At 44.0% G+C, this 18,738-nt stretch overlaps 1 protein-coding gene across 1 annotated transcript in view; it reads right to left on the minus strand.

The window, feature by feature from the left end:
- Nucleotides 1-1,400: 1,400 nt before the first annotated feature.
- FASN (fatty acid synthase) overlaps nt 1,401-18,738 on the minus strand; it is a 132,888-nt gene continuing 115,550 nt past the window's right edge. Inside the window, exons 35-43 of the mRNA XM_086931198.1 lie at nt 17,723-17,814; nt 16,323-16,474; nt 14,653-14,898; nt 13,028-13,216; nt 11,807-12,034; nt 6,098-6,318; nt 5,490-5,588; nt 4,201-4,452; nt 1,401-3,515 (exon numbers count right to left, since the gene is read on the minus strand). Coding sequence (XP_086787324.1) covers nt 3,378-3,515; nt 4,201-4,452; nt 5,490-5,588; nt 6,098-6,318; nt 11,807-12,034; nt 13,028-13,216; nt 14,653-14,898; nt 16,323-16,474; nt 17,723-17,814 — 1,617 coding nt within the window. The 3' untranslated portion in view covers nt 1,401-3,377. The remainder of the gene's footprint in view (nt 3,516-4,200; nt 4,453-5,489; nt 5,589-6,097; nt 6,319-11,806; nt 12,035-13,027; nt 13,217-14,652; nt 14,899-16,322; nt 16,475-17,722; nt 17,815-18,738) is intronic.

Below are 18,738 nucleotides of genomic sequence, written 5' to 3' on the forward strand. Positions count from 1 at the left end.
GATCCACGGGGGCAGCAGTCTTTGGGTGAGCCAGATTTTACTTTGTTTAAGAGTTCTGAGAGGGACTCTTGATATATCATTGGGAATTGATCATATTTTTGTTCATTTCTGAGTTTGTTGTGGCAGTTAGGCTTTGTGCCCATGGGGATGCTAGCTTTTATAATACTAATTTTATCAATAAAGAAGTTGTTCAGGGAGTCACATAGGGATTGCGAAGGTATGGTTTTTAATGTGACTCAGTCAGGTTGAATAAGTTATTGATTATTGAGAAAATATCTTTTGATTGGTTTTTGGAAGTGATGATTTTGTGTGAGAAATATTCAGCCTTTGTGGTCAAGATCAACCTTTTATAAGTTCTAAGGGTAGTTGGGTAAATGGTTTTGTCGTTAGGTGAATATTTACTTCTCCATTTCCTTTCTGCTTGACGCACTGTCAATTTAGCTTTTTTTAATTCGTCGGAGAACCATTTCTGGGCTTCGTGGCCCGTGCTCGTTGTATTTTTTTTTAGCGGGGCATGTTTATTGCTCGCTGCTAAGAGCCCGTCTGCTAGGGTTTCCTCATTTTCGTCTATGGAGGGTTGGTCACTGGGGATTGAATTGGCCAGGGATTCAATGAATTGGGCTTTATCAGTGGTGTTCCAACTCCTGACTTATCTAGATTCAGGAAGGGGTATATTGTGTTTCGTAAGGTTATGTATGTTGAATTTTATGAGGTAATGATCTGACCAAATGCAAGGGGAGACATCTGGATCTGTCAGCGTTAAATTAGCATCGCTGGACTGGAAAAGAGGAATTGAAAGAAGGCACAATCAAGATGCCAAGCTTTCTCCTGCCTAATGCCCAGAATATGTACACTATCCCATTTCCAATCCAGCAGAAGGTTAAACCCCTCCAGTTCCCAAAGAGGGCGAAGACACACCTATTCAAGCAGCACCTCATTCCCACATACCTCCCACTGCCATTTCCACTGAAGCAAATACTTCCCCTTTGGTGCACTCTCTGTCATCCTGTCCACTCGTGTCTTGTCGGGCCCAAGAGCATCCCCTACCACTTTCTCCCCTTCTCCTCTCTGTACCTACCTGTATAGTGCTTTGTTTTTTGTAGCCAGATTTTTGTTTAATAAATCCAATACATAAATACCTATTTAAGGTTCCAAAAAAAGGATGTTTTCACAGTCCTAGAATCACTTCTGATTTCAAAGTTGATAATTCCACAATACTGAATCCATTCCCTGTACCAGGAGTTTAAAGACATTGCAAACTTGAATTATGTAAAATGGATGGTTGTCGGGGATCAGGTCTACACTGCTTTGTGTTTCTGCATATTTTCTTTTTGTGCAGCTGTTGTTGAGCTGCCCTATAAACCGATTTAGAACAGGAAATGAACAACCAAACACAGAACTGAACACAAAAAAATACTTTAATACTAGGAGGGTGGAACAGACTTTGTGGCGCTCCGTAGAGTATCGCGCTCACTCGACGCGGGAACCAAATGAGAGTTAGCCACTTACAGACAAGGGAACACAGATGACACTCTTGGGCTCCAGACTCAGTTGATAATTATTACACCTTGGTATTTATCACAACAGGGCTTCCTGCTGCTGTCAACAGAGCAGGACTTGTGGAGCCCATCAAGGGCCCTAGAAAGGTTGAGGATGAGTCTGGCAGGTCCACCACCACGCAACACCCCAGTGCTGACCATGCACGCCGAGACTACGCAGCCAGTGCGCCAGCTCTACCGGGGCACTTGATGTTACTGAGCCATTTGTAGGTCCTGTCTGTGTCATAAGTGCAGCAGGTCTCGAGTACCTCTAAGAAGAGGAGAGTGAGTATCTTCAGGCACCTGGGCTGGCATAACGAGAAGGGGAAGCTTAAGGGGCAAAATAGCCAGAAGGGCATAATGGCCTGTCATGCTCTGCATCACACACTTTCCTCCAATGAGCTTCTGAGATAATGGTTGGGTGATGAACGTTTAATAAGCAGCATCAACAAAATTGGTATGTATTATCCTGGAAGGTTTAAAAAGAACATTTTTGCGTGTAGTAAGGATGGTGCCACAGCCACCCAATATATCAAAGATGCACCAACCTTGAATGCACTGGTTACTCAAATGCACACTGTGTACAGTGTTGACGATACATGATGTCATATTATTATCCTGTGGCAGTCATCAGCAACACTCAAGCCGGTCGGTAGCCAACGGGTCTGTTGTGCAAGCTTGAGAAAAGAAACCAGTCTGCCCCCGCACAGCTTGCTGAACAGTTCAGGAGGAGTTTTTCCTGGTGCAGCGCTGCTTGCTGAGCGGTCATATGCTGCGTCAAGCTTGCTAATACAGTTTAACACAGACCCCTGCAGAGAGAGGGCCCTATTCATCCTAAGGCCTATGAATTTCGTTGATGTATGCCAGTCAAGGCCGGTCACCCGATTCTGCAACATTGTGCACTACCTCACAGGCTGAGAACCCTCAGTAAGAGTGATCAAAGAAAGACTTTTGTAAGGACTGTGAGCTTCGGTATCTTACTCCTTGAAGCCCACATGAATCAAGTGCAAATAAGGGTCAAATGTGGGTTGGGGGGGTACAAGATGCAGACTTGGTGGGCTAAAGTAAAATAACCCTTCTCCACTCTTCCAGTTTCCCCAATAGACTCAGTAGCCAAGTATAAATTAAAGACAAATTAACTCTGTCTGTCATCTGAGACAACTCATTAAATACAAAACATTTCAAATAAAAAAATACAGTTAAAAAAGTTAGGATCACTCTGTGACTCACCCTCCCGTGTGAGGGAGCAGTTCAGCGTCACAGTGGGGGAAGGGCTACCTCTTCACCAGCTCCTTGGAGCCTCAGAGGTGTGATCCAGTGAACGCCTCGGCTCAAAGGGAAGCCTTAGTCCAAGTGTGTGCCTCAACTTGGGCTCTGGGGCCAATAAGTGCTATAACGTCTGCTTTGCAATAGGCCGGACAGACGGACAATGCATGTAACATGAAAATAAATCTACTTGCAGGTTATGTTTCGAGCATCGAAGGCTTGAAATGTGTCCGCAATGGGGGCGAAAGTACCATTTTCTCAGGACTGGGAAACGGTACCAAACAGGTGGAATGTTGCCGGTACCTTGCAGGTGGGGTAAGGAATTGGTACCGTGCAAGTGGAATTAGCGGTGTTACAGTGCAGGCTTGAATGGGTTTTGGTACCGTGCATGAGAGATGGGGAGTGGTCTGATTTACAGGATTCCCATCTTAAAATCCTGATGTCCCGACAGACAGTATCCTTGGAACAGGCTGCAAGTCCTTCTGGTGCTGGGCCATAGAATCTGTAGGAGGCCCTCTTCCGCCTGCTCATGCTGGTACTTGCAGAATATGGAAACCAATGCTGTCCGATGCTTTATCCTTCGCGGACACTGACTCGCGGCTCCGCCAAGGAGCTGTGGATGATTCCAATGATGGAGTCGACCCCAGTGCCCTGGAGGAATGAGTGGTGGTCTCCTTCAATGACATGGACTGACACCTTTCCATCACAGACCTGGAGAAAGCGCAATAACAGTTTTAAGTATGTACATACAAACACTTGCTCAAATGCTGTTTATCATGTTAAAGCCTGCCCTACTGGCTTTGCCGATACTGAGACAAGATTAGCAAAAAAAGATTGCTTTCATTATCAAATGCATTTATGAGATAAAGTATCGACTGCGAAAAATTATGTGATTATTGCGTGCACTTTTCAGATGTAAAATAGTCCCTCATGCATTCCAATGGAAGCACTTCCTGGAAGGTGGTATGATATACCAAACAGCCAATAGCAAGCTGGTAGAGTAATACTCCTCTGAGTGGAACCAAAGCTGACTCTATTAATATTTTAACAAACTGGTAGCAATAGGTCATGCAGACAGCTGCACTGTCAAGCCAAAGAAAAATAAGCATTGGCTAAATCCGGAGGCTTTCCACTGGCAAGCTAGCTGAAATGTTAAAAAAAGTTGTATTGCAAGTTTATGTCAGAAAAAAAGAAAGAAAACCTAAACAGGACCTCAATATGCAGCCAATAAAATTTCAAAAATTATGTTTCTGAATGCTACGGTGGACAGAAGCAAAATATGAATGATAATTTAACACGCCAATGGATTAATCCTTTTTGCTCAATAGGAGTGCTGATGTATGCCCATAAACGGTAGTAAACACTGTAGAGCTCTCTATCTAGTCACAGTACTGACCTCTGAGAGCCGGTAGTCTCCTCCCAGGCCCCCTGCATATTCGTTGTGGGTCTTGGCTCGCAGCAAGGTCACGTTGCCATGGTACTTTGCATTGGGAACATACTTGTCTGCAGCTTTTAGCTTATAGTAGAAAGAGGTGGCCGCAAAGCGTATGTCCTCAGGGTTGATGTGTTGGTAGCTCTGAATAATCAGCTCAACTGCGACATTCACACGAGATTCCAGGTCCTTTAGAGGGAGCAGAGTCTCCAGCAGCTGCAGAGATGGGAAGAGACGGGTAAGTTTAACCTCAAGGGAATAAAGGTCACTTCAAAAAAGTTACAGGGGCGTCCTTAGGCATGTGCAAGCTGTGCACCTGCACAGGGCCTCCAAACCCCAGGGGCCACCACGCCAATATATATCCTTAATATAATAATCCTCTGAGGATGGATACATATTTGCATGGCGGCCCCTGGCAGGGATTTGGCAGCCTCCGGCTCTGTTCCACTTCCAAACACCCTGACCCTCCCCCCCCCCCGCACCCCCCCTTCTTTACTGGCCTCCGCGCCTGCGTTCCTCCTGGTTGCCGATTGGCTTCTTTATTTCCCTACCCACTGCTGGCCACGTCGTGTGTCACAATACCCTCCTCCTCCTAAATGTTATCGTTCTGAGACAAATTCGGAAGGGTAGGAGCAGCCGCAAGTACTGGTCATCTAACGCCTTTTCTGGACGTTTTATTAAAACACCTTCCTGACCTCCGGGGGGGCCCTCTTCCGGGGCCCCCTACCTACGCTCCCTGCCCAGGGCCACCGTGAGCCTAGAGCCGCCCCTGAGAGTGAGGACAGACTGAGCCCAGGACGTAACCAGGTGGAGCAACACCAATCCATAGGGACCAAGTCCAAGTCCCAACCCAAGGGTGTAAGGTCAGGTCAAAAGGATTACGTCTGGGGACATAAGGCACAGCCAAAAATAAAAAATCCTAATCTGAAGGATTTCAACTAAATCCATTGGAGCAGGTCTGAGCCTGAGAGAGTATGGCTTAACTTGCTGGAATAAAAGCAAGTAAATGGACGTGGGGCTTTAGCAATTAAACCCAAACCAAGTGAATAAATCCTAGTTTAAGAGACTAGGGCCTGGCTCGACACGTACTAACCAGTCAGAAGGAGTACGGCTGAGTGCCATGAATTGGCATGGAGCCCATTTTGTTGTAATGGAGGTGTCAGGAGCAGTAGTGTCATAGAGGAGTAGTGTAATAGAAGACATTAACCCTAGAATAACGTTGGTGGAGACTGTTACAGAATGCAGGACTCTACCTTGTTGTATTCCGTCCCTGTGAACTGCTGGATGAAGGCACAAAGAGCCTCAGTCTCGGCTTCAGCATCACTGCCTGGGGTCAACTTTGCACGGTAGCTCTGTAGAAAGACATTTGCAATGAGCTGAGAGCATCTTAATGTGGAAAATAATAACTTACAAGCAGACTGCTTGAATATTTTGTTCAGCTGTACAGTAAAAAGTAAGGAATGGGGCAATATGGTCTTGAAATCTAGTAACTATTATTAACCTAATAAAGGTATTACCTTTGCAAGATTGCATAGTATATCTATTTGCTTAAGAATCTACTGCGTGTCATGTGTCCGACTCCACTGAGTGCCTATTATATACAAGAGGATTGATGCGCCTGTATGTGCTGCGTGAGTGAATGAACAGCTCTGTACAGAATTGAGTAAACCATGTTACATGCGCACTGAGCAGATGAAGCTGTATAATGATTGGATGCATGGCCTGCGCGTGGAGTCTGATTACAAGTTCTTACGGTGCTTTCCCCATGGGAGTGACATGGGGCCATGGCCCTCTATAAACGAGCAATCACTATGTACATAGGGTTAGTACATAAAGCTGCTTACAGACTGTGAGACCTTACCTGAGTATAAGCTGCCACGTATGAGTGAGAGCCATCAAACAAGAAGAGGCTGTCTGGGGATGGGCATTGCTTCTGCTGGGCCTGCAGCTGGGAGCACATTTCAAAGGCCACGCATGCCCCAAAGGAATAGCCTGCGATCCAGTAAGGCCCCTCGGGCTGCACCTGCTTGATACACTGGGTGTAATAGGTGGCCAAACTCTGAATACTGTCCAGTGGGGCAGCTGAAAAAGCAGACAAGAAAAATTGTATAAGACCACTGACCTTACAACAGCCGCAGATGCTTCTACGGGGACAACAATAGGAATGTGATCCTGACTCTAACTCTGGCAGGACAAATGGTAGCCATTACTTTAAGCGCATGCCAGGTCATTCCAGATTAAAACACCAGAGCAGCACAAGAAAGCATTCCTTCCAAAAATCCAAGCGCCTTTGGGTAGATTATCAGACTCCCAGCTCTCCTGGCATGCTGGCATTTCTTCAGCTCTGTGGTCTTCAGGTAAATGTTTGCTCAGGGTGAGAGGTGGAAATGGAAGGGCCTGCCTAAAGATAAGCAAATGGAGAGCACACCAATAGTCTGGACTCTATCCATTAGGCGTGATTCCTCTCCTACTGTCCTTTAGTAAGAACTCGCTGCTAGGGCCCAATTCCTATTGCTAGCACCCTCTCATGTCGCTCCCATTTGACACCGCACAGTTCGAGATACTACAATGTACTGTAGCACGTCCAATCATAACAAAACTTAACTTCCCCTTCCCCTTCCCCTCAGTACTCCTTTCCCATTCATAGCAATCTTGGCCTCAGCTTTTACCCTTCATCTTCAACTCATCTCAATTGTAATATGAAACCCTCTCCTATCAAACTCTACTGTACCGACATTTTTCTTCCATCTCTCATGTTTCCTCGATCAGTTCAGTGTCTCAAACATTCTGAAAGGGCCATTCCCCTTCTTCGACTTCTTGTTCTTCACCTCCTTCCTTTCTTCTCTGCCTCTATTTAGGTTCTGAAAATGTCTTGTTGAGGCAGATAGATGGCATAGTGGCGTGGCACTATATAATACACTCAGAATTACCCCTGACATTTAATATTAACCCTCATTTTTAGTGCTTTTTAGGCTAGGGGTGTTGCAACCGATGTTTGGTGTTGCTGACTGAAACCCATGGTATGATCCTATTTTGTTGGTCTTCAGGGGACACAGAGACTGGACTCCATTTTAGTTGGGCTTCCAGGCTACACGAAGAACTCACCAGGTTGTCATCGGACTTGAATCCTTTGAGAGCCTCAGCAAGTGCATCAGATAGAAGCTCATTAGAGCCCTAGCACTACATGACTCCTCAATGTGCCTTCCTTCTGTCTCATTGGCAATGGAAATGTCTATTTTGTAATGGAAAACACTGGAGTTCGAACAGGCGCTCACTTCATGGTCCCTATACAAACAGAGGTTGCCAACTTAATGCTGGTCCATTCACAGAAACTTGCAGATGCATGTTTGACAAAATGTAAACAAAGTATCTTCCATCTTCAGCATGATCTCGAAGAAATGTTGAAATGGAAGCCCTCGGGTTTCCAGTTCTCCTGTCAAATGTTTCCTTCAATGTGCAGCTGTAATGCACAGTTGAAACATGTCCAAACTCAATGGCGACAAAAAAACTCTGAAGTGGAGTCTGTGAGCTGGCGCATTGTAGGATTCGGGAGAGGTCACCTCAGAATCACCTTGAAACTAACCACTTCTTCAAAGAAAAACAACTTGTTGCAATCATACATTTTAGGGCTGCTACAAAGAAGAGCCACTTTACTATTGAGAACATTGGCAGTAAGATATAGAGCTCATGGTCCATGATGGCTGTGTTTTTATTTATATGTTTGTGGCATGTTTAGAGAGACAGTTACTAGGTCATAAGCCTACAGAACAGAAGAAGCATGCTGAAGACATATCTAGCAAAAACAAATCCGATTTCTTAATGAAGTCCTTCCTAGTTAGGGGTAGTATACCAAAACATTCCGTTCAACAGCTTGTATACTTTGCCGAATAACTGGTAAGTTTCAAAACCTTTCAGGCAGTAGAATAAAAGTGGTGGGAGGATTTAGTTTAGTCTCTTTGTATACAATAAGCTCCCGCATAAATCTTGACAGTCAGGGTTTCACCCACCTTGATAGATCCGCCCACAGTGAAACAGATAGGTAATACCCTGAGAGCATTAACCACTGAAGTATGGGAAGCGAGCGCAGAGAATACACATACATTAGATAGAATTATGCCTTTAAAAAATACAACTAGTTAATACTTGTAACATATATTAATTCTAGGGAGTATGTTATTGATTATGCTAAAAGGAATAGAGGTTATTAAATACACTGTAGTACCATTTCAATTTACAGTTGACTTTTATGGAAAATGTGAACTGATTTGCTGCTTTAGAGTCATTGAAATGGTGTGTGCGATCACAACTGGCCGGGTAACTGCACAACATATCTCTGCACCCGAAATTATAGAGATTGTGCAGTATCTCACTGCCATTGTGGGATAATGACATGCTACTGGGGAATAACGGCATCCCCCATTACCAGGCAATTTTCTGTCCATGAGTTCAACCTGTATAAGGCAGGTTGAACTCTGTTTTGGTTTCACTGCAGCTGGTATTTTTGTGTGTGATGAAACCAAGGGACTTGGAATCAGGATATACCACGCCACGTGGAGCTATCACTTCACCTGAGCGTATTAGACCATGGATAACATCACCCAGTAATCAGTCGACGCTCATATTTGTCATCTCTTATTTAAGTGGAGATGCTTTAACTTGGCATAACATTATTTACTAAAGATGTTCCATGTCTTTGAACATGTATATGAATAATGCTTCCCTCCTTCCTTTGTAGAAAGGCCCAGGCAGATAATGTATGCCCTGGATTGGTACGAGTTATCATTTTGAAGACTTAAGAAGTCCTCTTCACACCTTGGAAATCCTGCCCTTTCCCTTTAGTCTAGCTAATCCTGCGTTTTTAACTCCGGGAACTCATAAAAACAAAGAAAACTTCTTAATGTTCTGTTTGTGATCAGATGACAGATGGACACACCAAAAGCAAGCGTCATTCTGCGTGATGGGGGCATCTGGTCCCTCAACAAAGGCTATGCAGGGACTGATGGTGGGGATAGCGATTTGTAGTCCAGGGACACTGACCACTGGCTCTCCACTGTGAAAGAGTTTTGCTCTGTTCTTCTAACTGGGTCCCTTATCTTTGCCGTAAGTTGGATATTTTTGAAGTGTGTGTAATATGTTTGGTTTATGGGCACTTGTTGAATGGTGGAGTCAATATGGATTTTGTGTGTATTCGGCCCAAATGGTCTCTCTCCTTTGTGAAGGCTGGCATTGTCTAAGTTGGACAGTCCAAGCTACACATTTGCCTTCTCTAGGTTATCAATCTTAAAAGCTGTTGTATCTGGTGAGAGTGCAACAGCCCATTCCTTTACTCAAAGCAGATGACTCCAGCCTCAGGCACAACTAAAGGTGTGGTTATCTATGGTCCTACAGATGCAGTGGCACCAGTCCTAAGAGGCCTGTGGGGGCCAATGGACCCTGATATGTACTCTATTTTACTAACCAACCATGTATGAGTGGGGATAGGGGTTTGCTTGCTCTAGGGCCATTGGCACACTGGCTGCGCCCTTCTCCTCACCGTCTTCCTGTGGCTTTTTTGAGTGCTAAGGGAGCAGGAACTGAGGAGGGGATATCTGAGTTGAAATCCACAAATCACCCCAACTAGTCCTGATTGACAATTAGCTTCATAGCCTGGGAATAGTCAACAAGAGTAGAAACATGCATTTCTCCAGCACTGAGTGTGCAAAACTTTGATTGCAGTAGACATCTGGCTGGCTCGGACTTGTCGACATGCCCACAACAGGAGCATATGTACTGGTCTACCTGACCAGTATATCGTCTGGACATCAAGAAAGCCTCTAAAATGATATATGGAAGGATACCCCACTAGGGCCCTCATTATGAGTTTTCCAGATTTAGATGTGACGAGGCCAGGGGGGAGGCAAATCTTCAGTTCCATGATCTAAATCCAGGGATTACGAGTTTATTTCCCTTGGAATGGGCATAGCATGTGGACAAGGGTCTACCAGTTCCAAATCTGTATGTTTTCCCTATCCAGTGGAAATAACGTGCCCAAATCTGCATCTATTTCATGGGGGGAAGCTTTATTTTACCCATCAGTGAGACGAGGGTTGGGGGAAACATCTCCAGCTCCCTCCAGCATTCACAAGTATGGCTGGTCAGGTGCAGCAGCTGCCCCTTGATTCACATTAAATTCCAGGTCTTGTGCATCCTGGCCTAGGATTACCAGATTTTATATTTTTGGATCCCTGACCTGGAAGCAATGGTTACTCAAAATGGTTAAGCACGGTATCACATCTGGGATATTGATCCTGGCCACTTATAATGAAGACCTAGCAGTTGATCCTCTGCTAGCCTGCAACTCTATCTCCAGACTAGGCCACAGACTGAGGAGTCTGAATCTAGACTCTTTGATGTAAATTGAGGAAATAATTGGTGCGTACCTTCCTACAGAACTAACTGGATTGCACCTTTAACATGAACTACCCTAATTCTAGGACAGTTGCAGAGGGACCAGCCTACAGCAAAATATGAATGGAGAATGTCTCAGTGCTCTAGAGCCAAAAGATCCTCAAAACCCAACTGTCCGGGAGATGCAAGATTGAAGAAGAGCATCATAGGAGTTATGAGGCTACATCATCTCCATCTACAAGTGAGTAAGCCAGCACCAACCTTTTTATGCTTGTAGGGTCCCAGATGGACCAAAATGCAGTCTGACGTAACCTGCTATGTGAGTGTCTAGGCCTTATAGATCTGTGTATGATTGTGGATATTGGCAGCTTGGAGTGTTGGGTGAGGCACATTATTGAATCTTACCTATTATGATTCAGTGGAACAGGGGTTCTAACCCATGGCCCTAAGAAGTCCAAACAGGTGATATCTGTGCTCATCATTTGCTGGGGATGCAAAGGTGATGGGATGCCCTGAAGATTTGAGTGAAACAGGGAGAAGGCAGAAGGTAATGTGACTTCCTGTGGAGATGAATGATGGGAAATAGAGGGGTGCCACTTCCTGTCGAGATGAATGATGGGAAATTCAGTGATGTCACTTCTTGTGCTGATGGATGATAGGAAATTAAGTCCTTTTGCTTGGCTCTTGCTTCTCAAAGATAGTTTTGGTAGGAAAACAGTGACGTCACTTCCTGTTCAGATGAATGCAGGGAAATGCAGTGATGTTCCCTCCAGTGCAGATGGATGATGGGAAATGAAGTCTTCTTGCAAGGCCAATTCCTGCAAATTAATCCCCCAAATCTTTGATCTCTATTATTTTATTATATTTAATTCTGGAGCACTTATAACCAATGCCTTAATAATGGCATCCAACCCCAATGGAGCTGCTCACACTCCACTCTTTCAGCGCCATGAGACCCTCACAGGTGAGTAGTGCACTCTAAAAAACCCTGATTGATTGATTGAATAATGTATAATAAAGCACGTGTGTGAGTGGCGCACTGTGTTTGATTCAGCCCAGGCCTTAGAAAGGCAAGCTGAACTTAGGTGAAGTGTGCATGTGGGTGTCAAAAAGCCTTTGGTGCACTGACATTCATCTCATGGAATGCACTGGTTAGATGAAGCGTTTGTGGGTGCTAACATACCTTTTGTGCACTGCAGGCCATAGCAGGGCATGCTTAGCTTTGATGCCAGAGTGTGGAAAGCTGTGATGGAGCCCTCAATCGGGTGCACCAGGAAGAGGGGTCGCTCGCTGTTCTGCACCCCATTGAGCTGGGTAATGGTGGGTCCCTCTGGGTTCACAAGAAGGCTGGACAGGTCTTGTGATGATAAATCTGCCTGGCTGACCTTCTTCAGCGGGCTGGGGATCAGCTCTGAACAGAAGACAGAAGGAAAAGTGTTCACAAGCAGCAGTAACAATACATCTGACATTTAACCTCAGAGAATGTCTATTAGAGGCATGTGATGATAGACAATTATGACAGCTCAAGATCCAGCAGATATGCTTTTTGTACGACTTGGAAAATACATATCCTAAAGAGAGTAGTAACAGGTATGTGCATGCAGAACTTTCATTTCACTGGCTCTGTGAAAGACCGGGCTTTAACGAAGTGCATATACATCTTTTCTTGCTTCATGAACGCTGTGTCCTACTATAAATTCATATACACCTTGTTATGCCCCCAATAAAGCAGGGTGTTTGTGGAAGTCTGTATAACCACTTCCGGTGCCTTGGTCACAGGAACACTGACGCTGTAAGGGGATGCAGCTAAATCACTTATCTAGCCACTTTGCAGCATGTATATGTTTGAGTGACTTATAAATTAATTAAGTAGTATTTTGACAAGTACCTAAGTAGGTTGTGGTGTGATGGGAAGTTATGAGGGTGCATGCATAGATATTTTTGGGCATGAGTAGCTTTGAAGGCGTATGGGATGTTACGTGAATAGATGCATAGTTATGTCACTGAAGGATTAGTTATATGTTTCAAGTGTGGATATACAATGTAACGCGGGATGTGGGAGCATGGTTAGCTTTGTGAGTAGATAATTATGCTGGTGTTTGACGAGATTTGCAAGTGGATTGGGAGTTATATGTGGGTGATGGGTAGATGTGTTGGTGTAACGGACACTTAAATGGGTGGATAGTTTGAGGGCAATAAGGCCCACGTGGTAGGTGGCTGATTCTTCTTAGAATAAGTTGCAAGCTGGTGATCACACACATAGGTTATGCTTCAAAGGCAGTAGGTCTCACAGGTGGCCTTAATGATTCCTGGGATGTACCCTCTGTGGCACTGGCTGTGGCAGGACCTATGTTTAATCAGCCTGGACCTAGAATGTGATACATTTAAATTACCCAAGACATACCTTCTGTGGCACTGGTCTTGGTGGAGAGGTCTCGCAGTTTGTTGATCGTAAGCAGTCGTACTTCTCTCATTGCCATCACAATATCGTAGTCCCGCTCCAAGGTCTGACGAACCTCTACTCCCATCAGAGAATCTAAGCCAAGATCTGCCAGTGTTGTGTCAGGATTCAAGCTACTCACATCACGGACACCTGTGGGTTATTGAAATTTAAGTACACATTAGGAGAAACCAGACATCTAGTTCCACAAGTTACTAGGAACTTTAGTTAGAATCTGCCTAAAAGTGTCTGTTGTTTCTATTAGGGGTGCATGCAGGTTGTATACAATATAAACAGGGCAGGCAGCACATCAACCACTTTTTGACATACATCCTGTGTTCAACAAACAAGTAAGGCCGTAAACTTCCATTCGGACATTTAAAAAAAAGGAAAAATGAATGACTGACTGATACATGCAGGCTGTGGAATAACTTAATGTGGACACAATATGTGCAGGAACAAATTATCAGAATACCAACATGTGTGCAACATTCCTTTAGGACAAGAGATTCTGGAATGACAACCTGCATACACACCTCCGTCAGACACAGGCTATTGAACACCTACATATGTGGAGCACTCTTGTACTCCACATAATCACGGCATGTAACTCTTTTGTGAGAAAGAGTTTCCAAAATACTTGCACCTCAATATCCCTCCTGAGTATATGCAAGCTTAGAGGTATCCCATTGTGATTTTGATAGAAGTCTGTGGGTGACTGTGACAAAGCATCGGGTGTGAAAGCTTGTGTTTTAGTTCTCTGGAACATATCACACTCGTCCTCCTTGATTTACACTCATTCACAGTGGAGTCCCAGATTGATTTCCATAATCTATTTGCACGGCTCAGTACAAATCATGTGAATGGGTGGCATTCCTCCCAGAATAGAGAACAATCTTCTCTAAGATCCTCAGCTACAGCTAGACTGCTATTTGAAACCTAGTGGCTGCACCCACCTAGACACATTTGTCACTTTTGGAACCTCATTGTCTTAGAAACCCATAACACCAGCATGTCCTCTGACTTTGCACTTAGCCAGTCAGCTGTGCAGCATTTTCTTTGACATTGCATCATACCCGTTGATTGCACTAGTCCTGCTTCTTCTCAATAACCTGTCTCCTTCACCGTGTCATCTATACTCTCCTCATCAAGACCTTAATCTGTGCAGTGATCCTGCTTTTAGTGGGATAACCTCACATGCAGCATATTCAGTGGGGTGCTTAAGGGTGGAGAAAAACCTACACCGTTTACCGTTCACTACCACAGCCACACAGACTGAGCTATTAAATTAGCTTTAGCGTTCGCCATGGTTGATGGGAAAAAAAGAGAGTAGCCCACTCTTACCAGTGGCTCAAAGAGGACAGAACTCCAGAGTTAAAATAAGAACTCACACTAGTCTTTGAGCATGGAAATAGTAGGTGTAACTCCATTATAGTACACCTGGGCACACAGGTTCACCCCTGACAGCCTCTAGGGCCCTTTTTTTCCTTAAGAGTGACTACCTTCATCATTGTCCAACTGCTGCACAGAACTATCCGTTTACTCCCAGAGTTCTAGTGTTTTGAGCTGTTGTATTGAACAATATTTACCTAGAATATGAGCGACTGCCTCCACAAGATCCCGTTTGCTACCATCCTCGCTCCTCATAGAAACGGTTTTCTCAGCAAGGACAAAGCTGGACATAACAGGGTGGGGCTGGTTCAGGAACTGGTCAAGGACCTCCAGGCAGGAACTGATTCGTTGGGGTAGGGTTCCACCAATCACACTATCATTACTTCCCATTGTCTCCAAGACAATTCCCACATCACCAATAGCGCCCCACTGTATGGCCAAACCTGAGGAGAGAATTAAAGTGTTAGTAACTGCAATAAAAAAAAGTTGGGGGCTGAGCCATAGGATTATGGGATGAGGTAGTGGAAATCAATCCACTGTATCACAGCTGACATAAATATTACCAGCCATTAAACACCACTCCCAGCTCACATCAGTCAAAGGAACGCTCAATACCCACACAGTCATCAAAACACTCCCTGAATCTCTATCAACCCTTACCACTCTTAACCCACACCATCCACCAACACCAGTCTCAACCTATACTTCCAGCATGTTCATTCTACCCATCAATGCCATTGCAAAACACTCCTGTCACAAACAGCCCACACAGTCTACTTCAACCTCTCCTAGGCCACATTATCCACTACAAACACTTTGTCCCCAATCTCCATTATACACACCTCAAGTTGACATGGTTCATACATACCGCTCCCAGCACACACAATCCACCACAAGCACTCCCAGCCAGCCGTGTCCAACACAACCCCTCACAGCCTACAATAACCACCACAATGAATATACACCATTGCTGTATGAACTAATCCAGAGCCACGCCTACATCTAAGCAATTTCATGATCTATACTTTTGCCAATGTAATATCCCATTTATAAAACAGCACCTCTTACTTAGCTCTAGATCTTTTAACACTCAACACACTCAAAACTTCTGCATGAATCTCAATTGACTCCATGTCACCATATCACACTGACCTATGGTCAGAACATAGTGTCTCTCTGGTTTCACTCTATCTCAGGAGAAAGTACAGTTTTCCAAACTACTTAGACAAAATAGCTCATAGTTTTACTCTCTCATTTGTGTGAGACATAAAGCAAACTTTGACATGTGAACACTTGAAATGTGGTTTCAACATCAGCAGTGAGAGAAGACAGGACTCTGTGACATTGTTGTGTCACTCCCTAAAGTAAGTGACTGTAATCAGAAGATTGCTTTGGACTGAGAATAAGGATCACTCTTGTATAGCTATCATTCACTCAGAATCTATCTGCTGTTCACCATGTGAATGATGCCCAGAGCTACTACTACTGCGGTGCTTCATAGGAGGTGCTCTGGGCGTTTTATCTGTAGCAGTGGGAGTTGTCCCCAGAGTTACCATCACCTTGGTTCTCTACAAGAATCTCTCCAATTATGTTCCTTTGAGAATGTTAAAAGGCCCCAGATTCTTTGTCTCTGGGCCTCTCCATAGGATGTTTTCTAGAACTTTGGTCAATGACAGTATGAATTTTCCTTTGAGTTATATTCATTTGGACTCTCCATATTTCATACCAAGATTATTTACCATTAACTATGCTCATGGAATTTTTGTTAAGATGTTTTTAGAACTATTTGGCATTGAGGGTGTGAATGAACCCTGAAATTACAGTCATGGATGTTCTCCACAGGAAATAGGAAGGACATTTGTATTACCTGGGAGTCTGTCATGACGTCGTTGCTCGCAAATCCGTTCCATTGTTGAGTTTGCAAATCCATAGTTACTTTGGCCAGCATTTCCCCTCCCACAGCTTACAGATGAGAAAGCAACAAAGTAATCTAGCTCTGGGCATCTCTCTCGACTCACCCTAGCAATAGGAAAAACAAACAACGTTTACAGTTTCTTGCCATATTGCACAAATCATGTCTCAAACCAGAAGTGCAATTCTATTGTGCAGTACATCCAAATAGGCTATTGTAAGACCACTGGAATTCAGCATCAATGTAGGAGAACATTGTGCGGCACGGTTGAATGACTAATACAGTGAGTGAAAAAAAAATCATGCATCATATTATGCAATTAAAAGCAAAATTCGCGGTACTGTTACACACATAGCTATTGACAGAAATGGATTACAGTGCTTTAGGTAATGCACATGCTTCTTAGGAAAAAAAGTATGCACTTTCAACAAATATTACTCAAAATGTTATAAACACAACGTGGGTGAAATTAATGCTTGAATATCACAATCAACAGATGAACGCTAACTAATTACTTTTTAAAAAAAAAAAATCAAGGTAAGTAATAGATTCCATATTCAGTGTTCTTCCCCCCCTTTATCAAAAAATAATTTAATTGAAATTCGAAGTTTCTTCGGCAGATAATGAATTGTGTGGCACACTCATAATTAAGCAAAAACATCTAGAAGACACAGAATCACACATTTTCAGTAGTAATGGCTTTGAATAACTTAACTAAATAACTATATAATGAATTGCTCATTGCAACCCTTTTCAATGAACTCAACTCAATCACATTGTGTGCAAAGGTAAAAATATGCACCTTAAGACATAAGTGTGCTACAAAGGGGATATTCCAGTACACAGTCCTCAAATTCGTTTCAGATTATTAAGAAGTGGAACAATTACTCTATCAGTTAAATCTCCACCTAGGCTTGTGGAAGTAGAAGTCCACATGGACTTCAACCAGTGAAATTATGGCTTATTCATGATATTTTTGGGAGAGAGTCCACAAAAGTACTTGTATTCCATGATATCAAAGTGACTAAGAATGACATTTGTGATTGTGTTCTTAGACTCTCATCATTTCGTAGAAAACGCTTGCAGATTCCAACTGAAAGATGCATTAAAGAAACAGCAAAGGAAATACTACTGCCCTCTGACAGCAATTCTAACATTTAAGAATAAAATCTTCTGCATTTTCTGAAAAAACGATATTAGGGGCAGCTGTTTGCATGTCAAAACACTGTGACGGAAGTTGGGTTCTTACGAGGTGGCATGGTATTAATGCATTAAAGTGACAAGATCAGAGTTTGCATACATGTAGGAGTACCTAAGAATATGTCCATCTGTATCATCAAAATATTGCTACTCACCTGTCCAGGTTCACAGTGCCCATGTACTTTGGTTTGTTGACTTCCTGGAAAAGCTTTGGGCTCTGGTTCTCCAACATGGCATCTTTCAGGACCTGGAGAAAAGACAGTGCCCCATGTGACTTCCCATCAGTTTAATACACATTGAACCAATACCCAATAGTGCTGTCACCTGAGACAGCACTAGAAACCTCACAACCCACAGCACTCTATCAGACATTAAGATTTCACGCAAGCTTTCTCAATAAGGAACCCCCTCAAACTCTGAACCATACTGCAGCAACATAAGACAGATCCAGTTCCTTGATGGTAGTTTGTGAGGATATTGAGATTGAAATATGAACATACATTTGAGCATGCAGAAGAACAAATATTGCAGCCTCAGAATCAACATTTGCCTTGTGGTTTTACTCACATGCAGATCACTGACCCTATCCAGATTTATAAGTTATTGTGAAAGAAGCTTCCCCCCCAAATACGTAATATAAGTTTATTCTCCTTGGATTCCTCAGAAGGGGGCGACTCTTTCTGGAAATGTATGATTTCTCACTAGGCGGTGACGCAGCCTGACAACATCAGAAGCCACATTGCAATATTGTGAGTTGTTCATGAAATTACAGTATGTGCGATAACTCCTCTTACCGCAGATACTACTGTAGCTGGGAGGCTCCGATAACGGAAAACACTACACATCCTAAAGAATGGTGGGCCGCTGACTCCCCGGCTCTCCCCTTTAACCAGAATGACTGGACTGACGACACGGAGACGCTGTGGAATCCGCATCCAGCACACGGCGAGGAGTTCTCCTTTAAGGGGGCATGGCCAGAGGCAGCCGGCGGTCCTGGGTCTGACGTAGGTGCCAGCGGATTGATAAAAAGCCAGGACATCCTGTATTCGGTGTGTGACAACACCGAGGAGCCCCTAGAGGAGTGCCGAGGAAGGAAGACGGAGGAAGAACGTGAGTTGGAGAAGAAGAGCGACGAGGAGGACGAGAGTACGCCAGGAGGCCAACGGTCCTG

This window comes from Lissotriton vulgaris, chromosome 7 (genome assembly GCF_964263255.1).
Source record: "Lissotriton vulgaris chromosome 7, aLisVul1.2, whole genome shotgun sequence".
In the NCBI taxonomy this organism is placed as follows: domain Eukaryota; kingdom Metazoa; phylum Chordata; class Amphibia; order Caudata; family Salamandridae; genus Lissotriton; species Lissotriton vulgaris.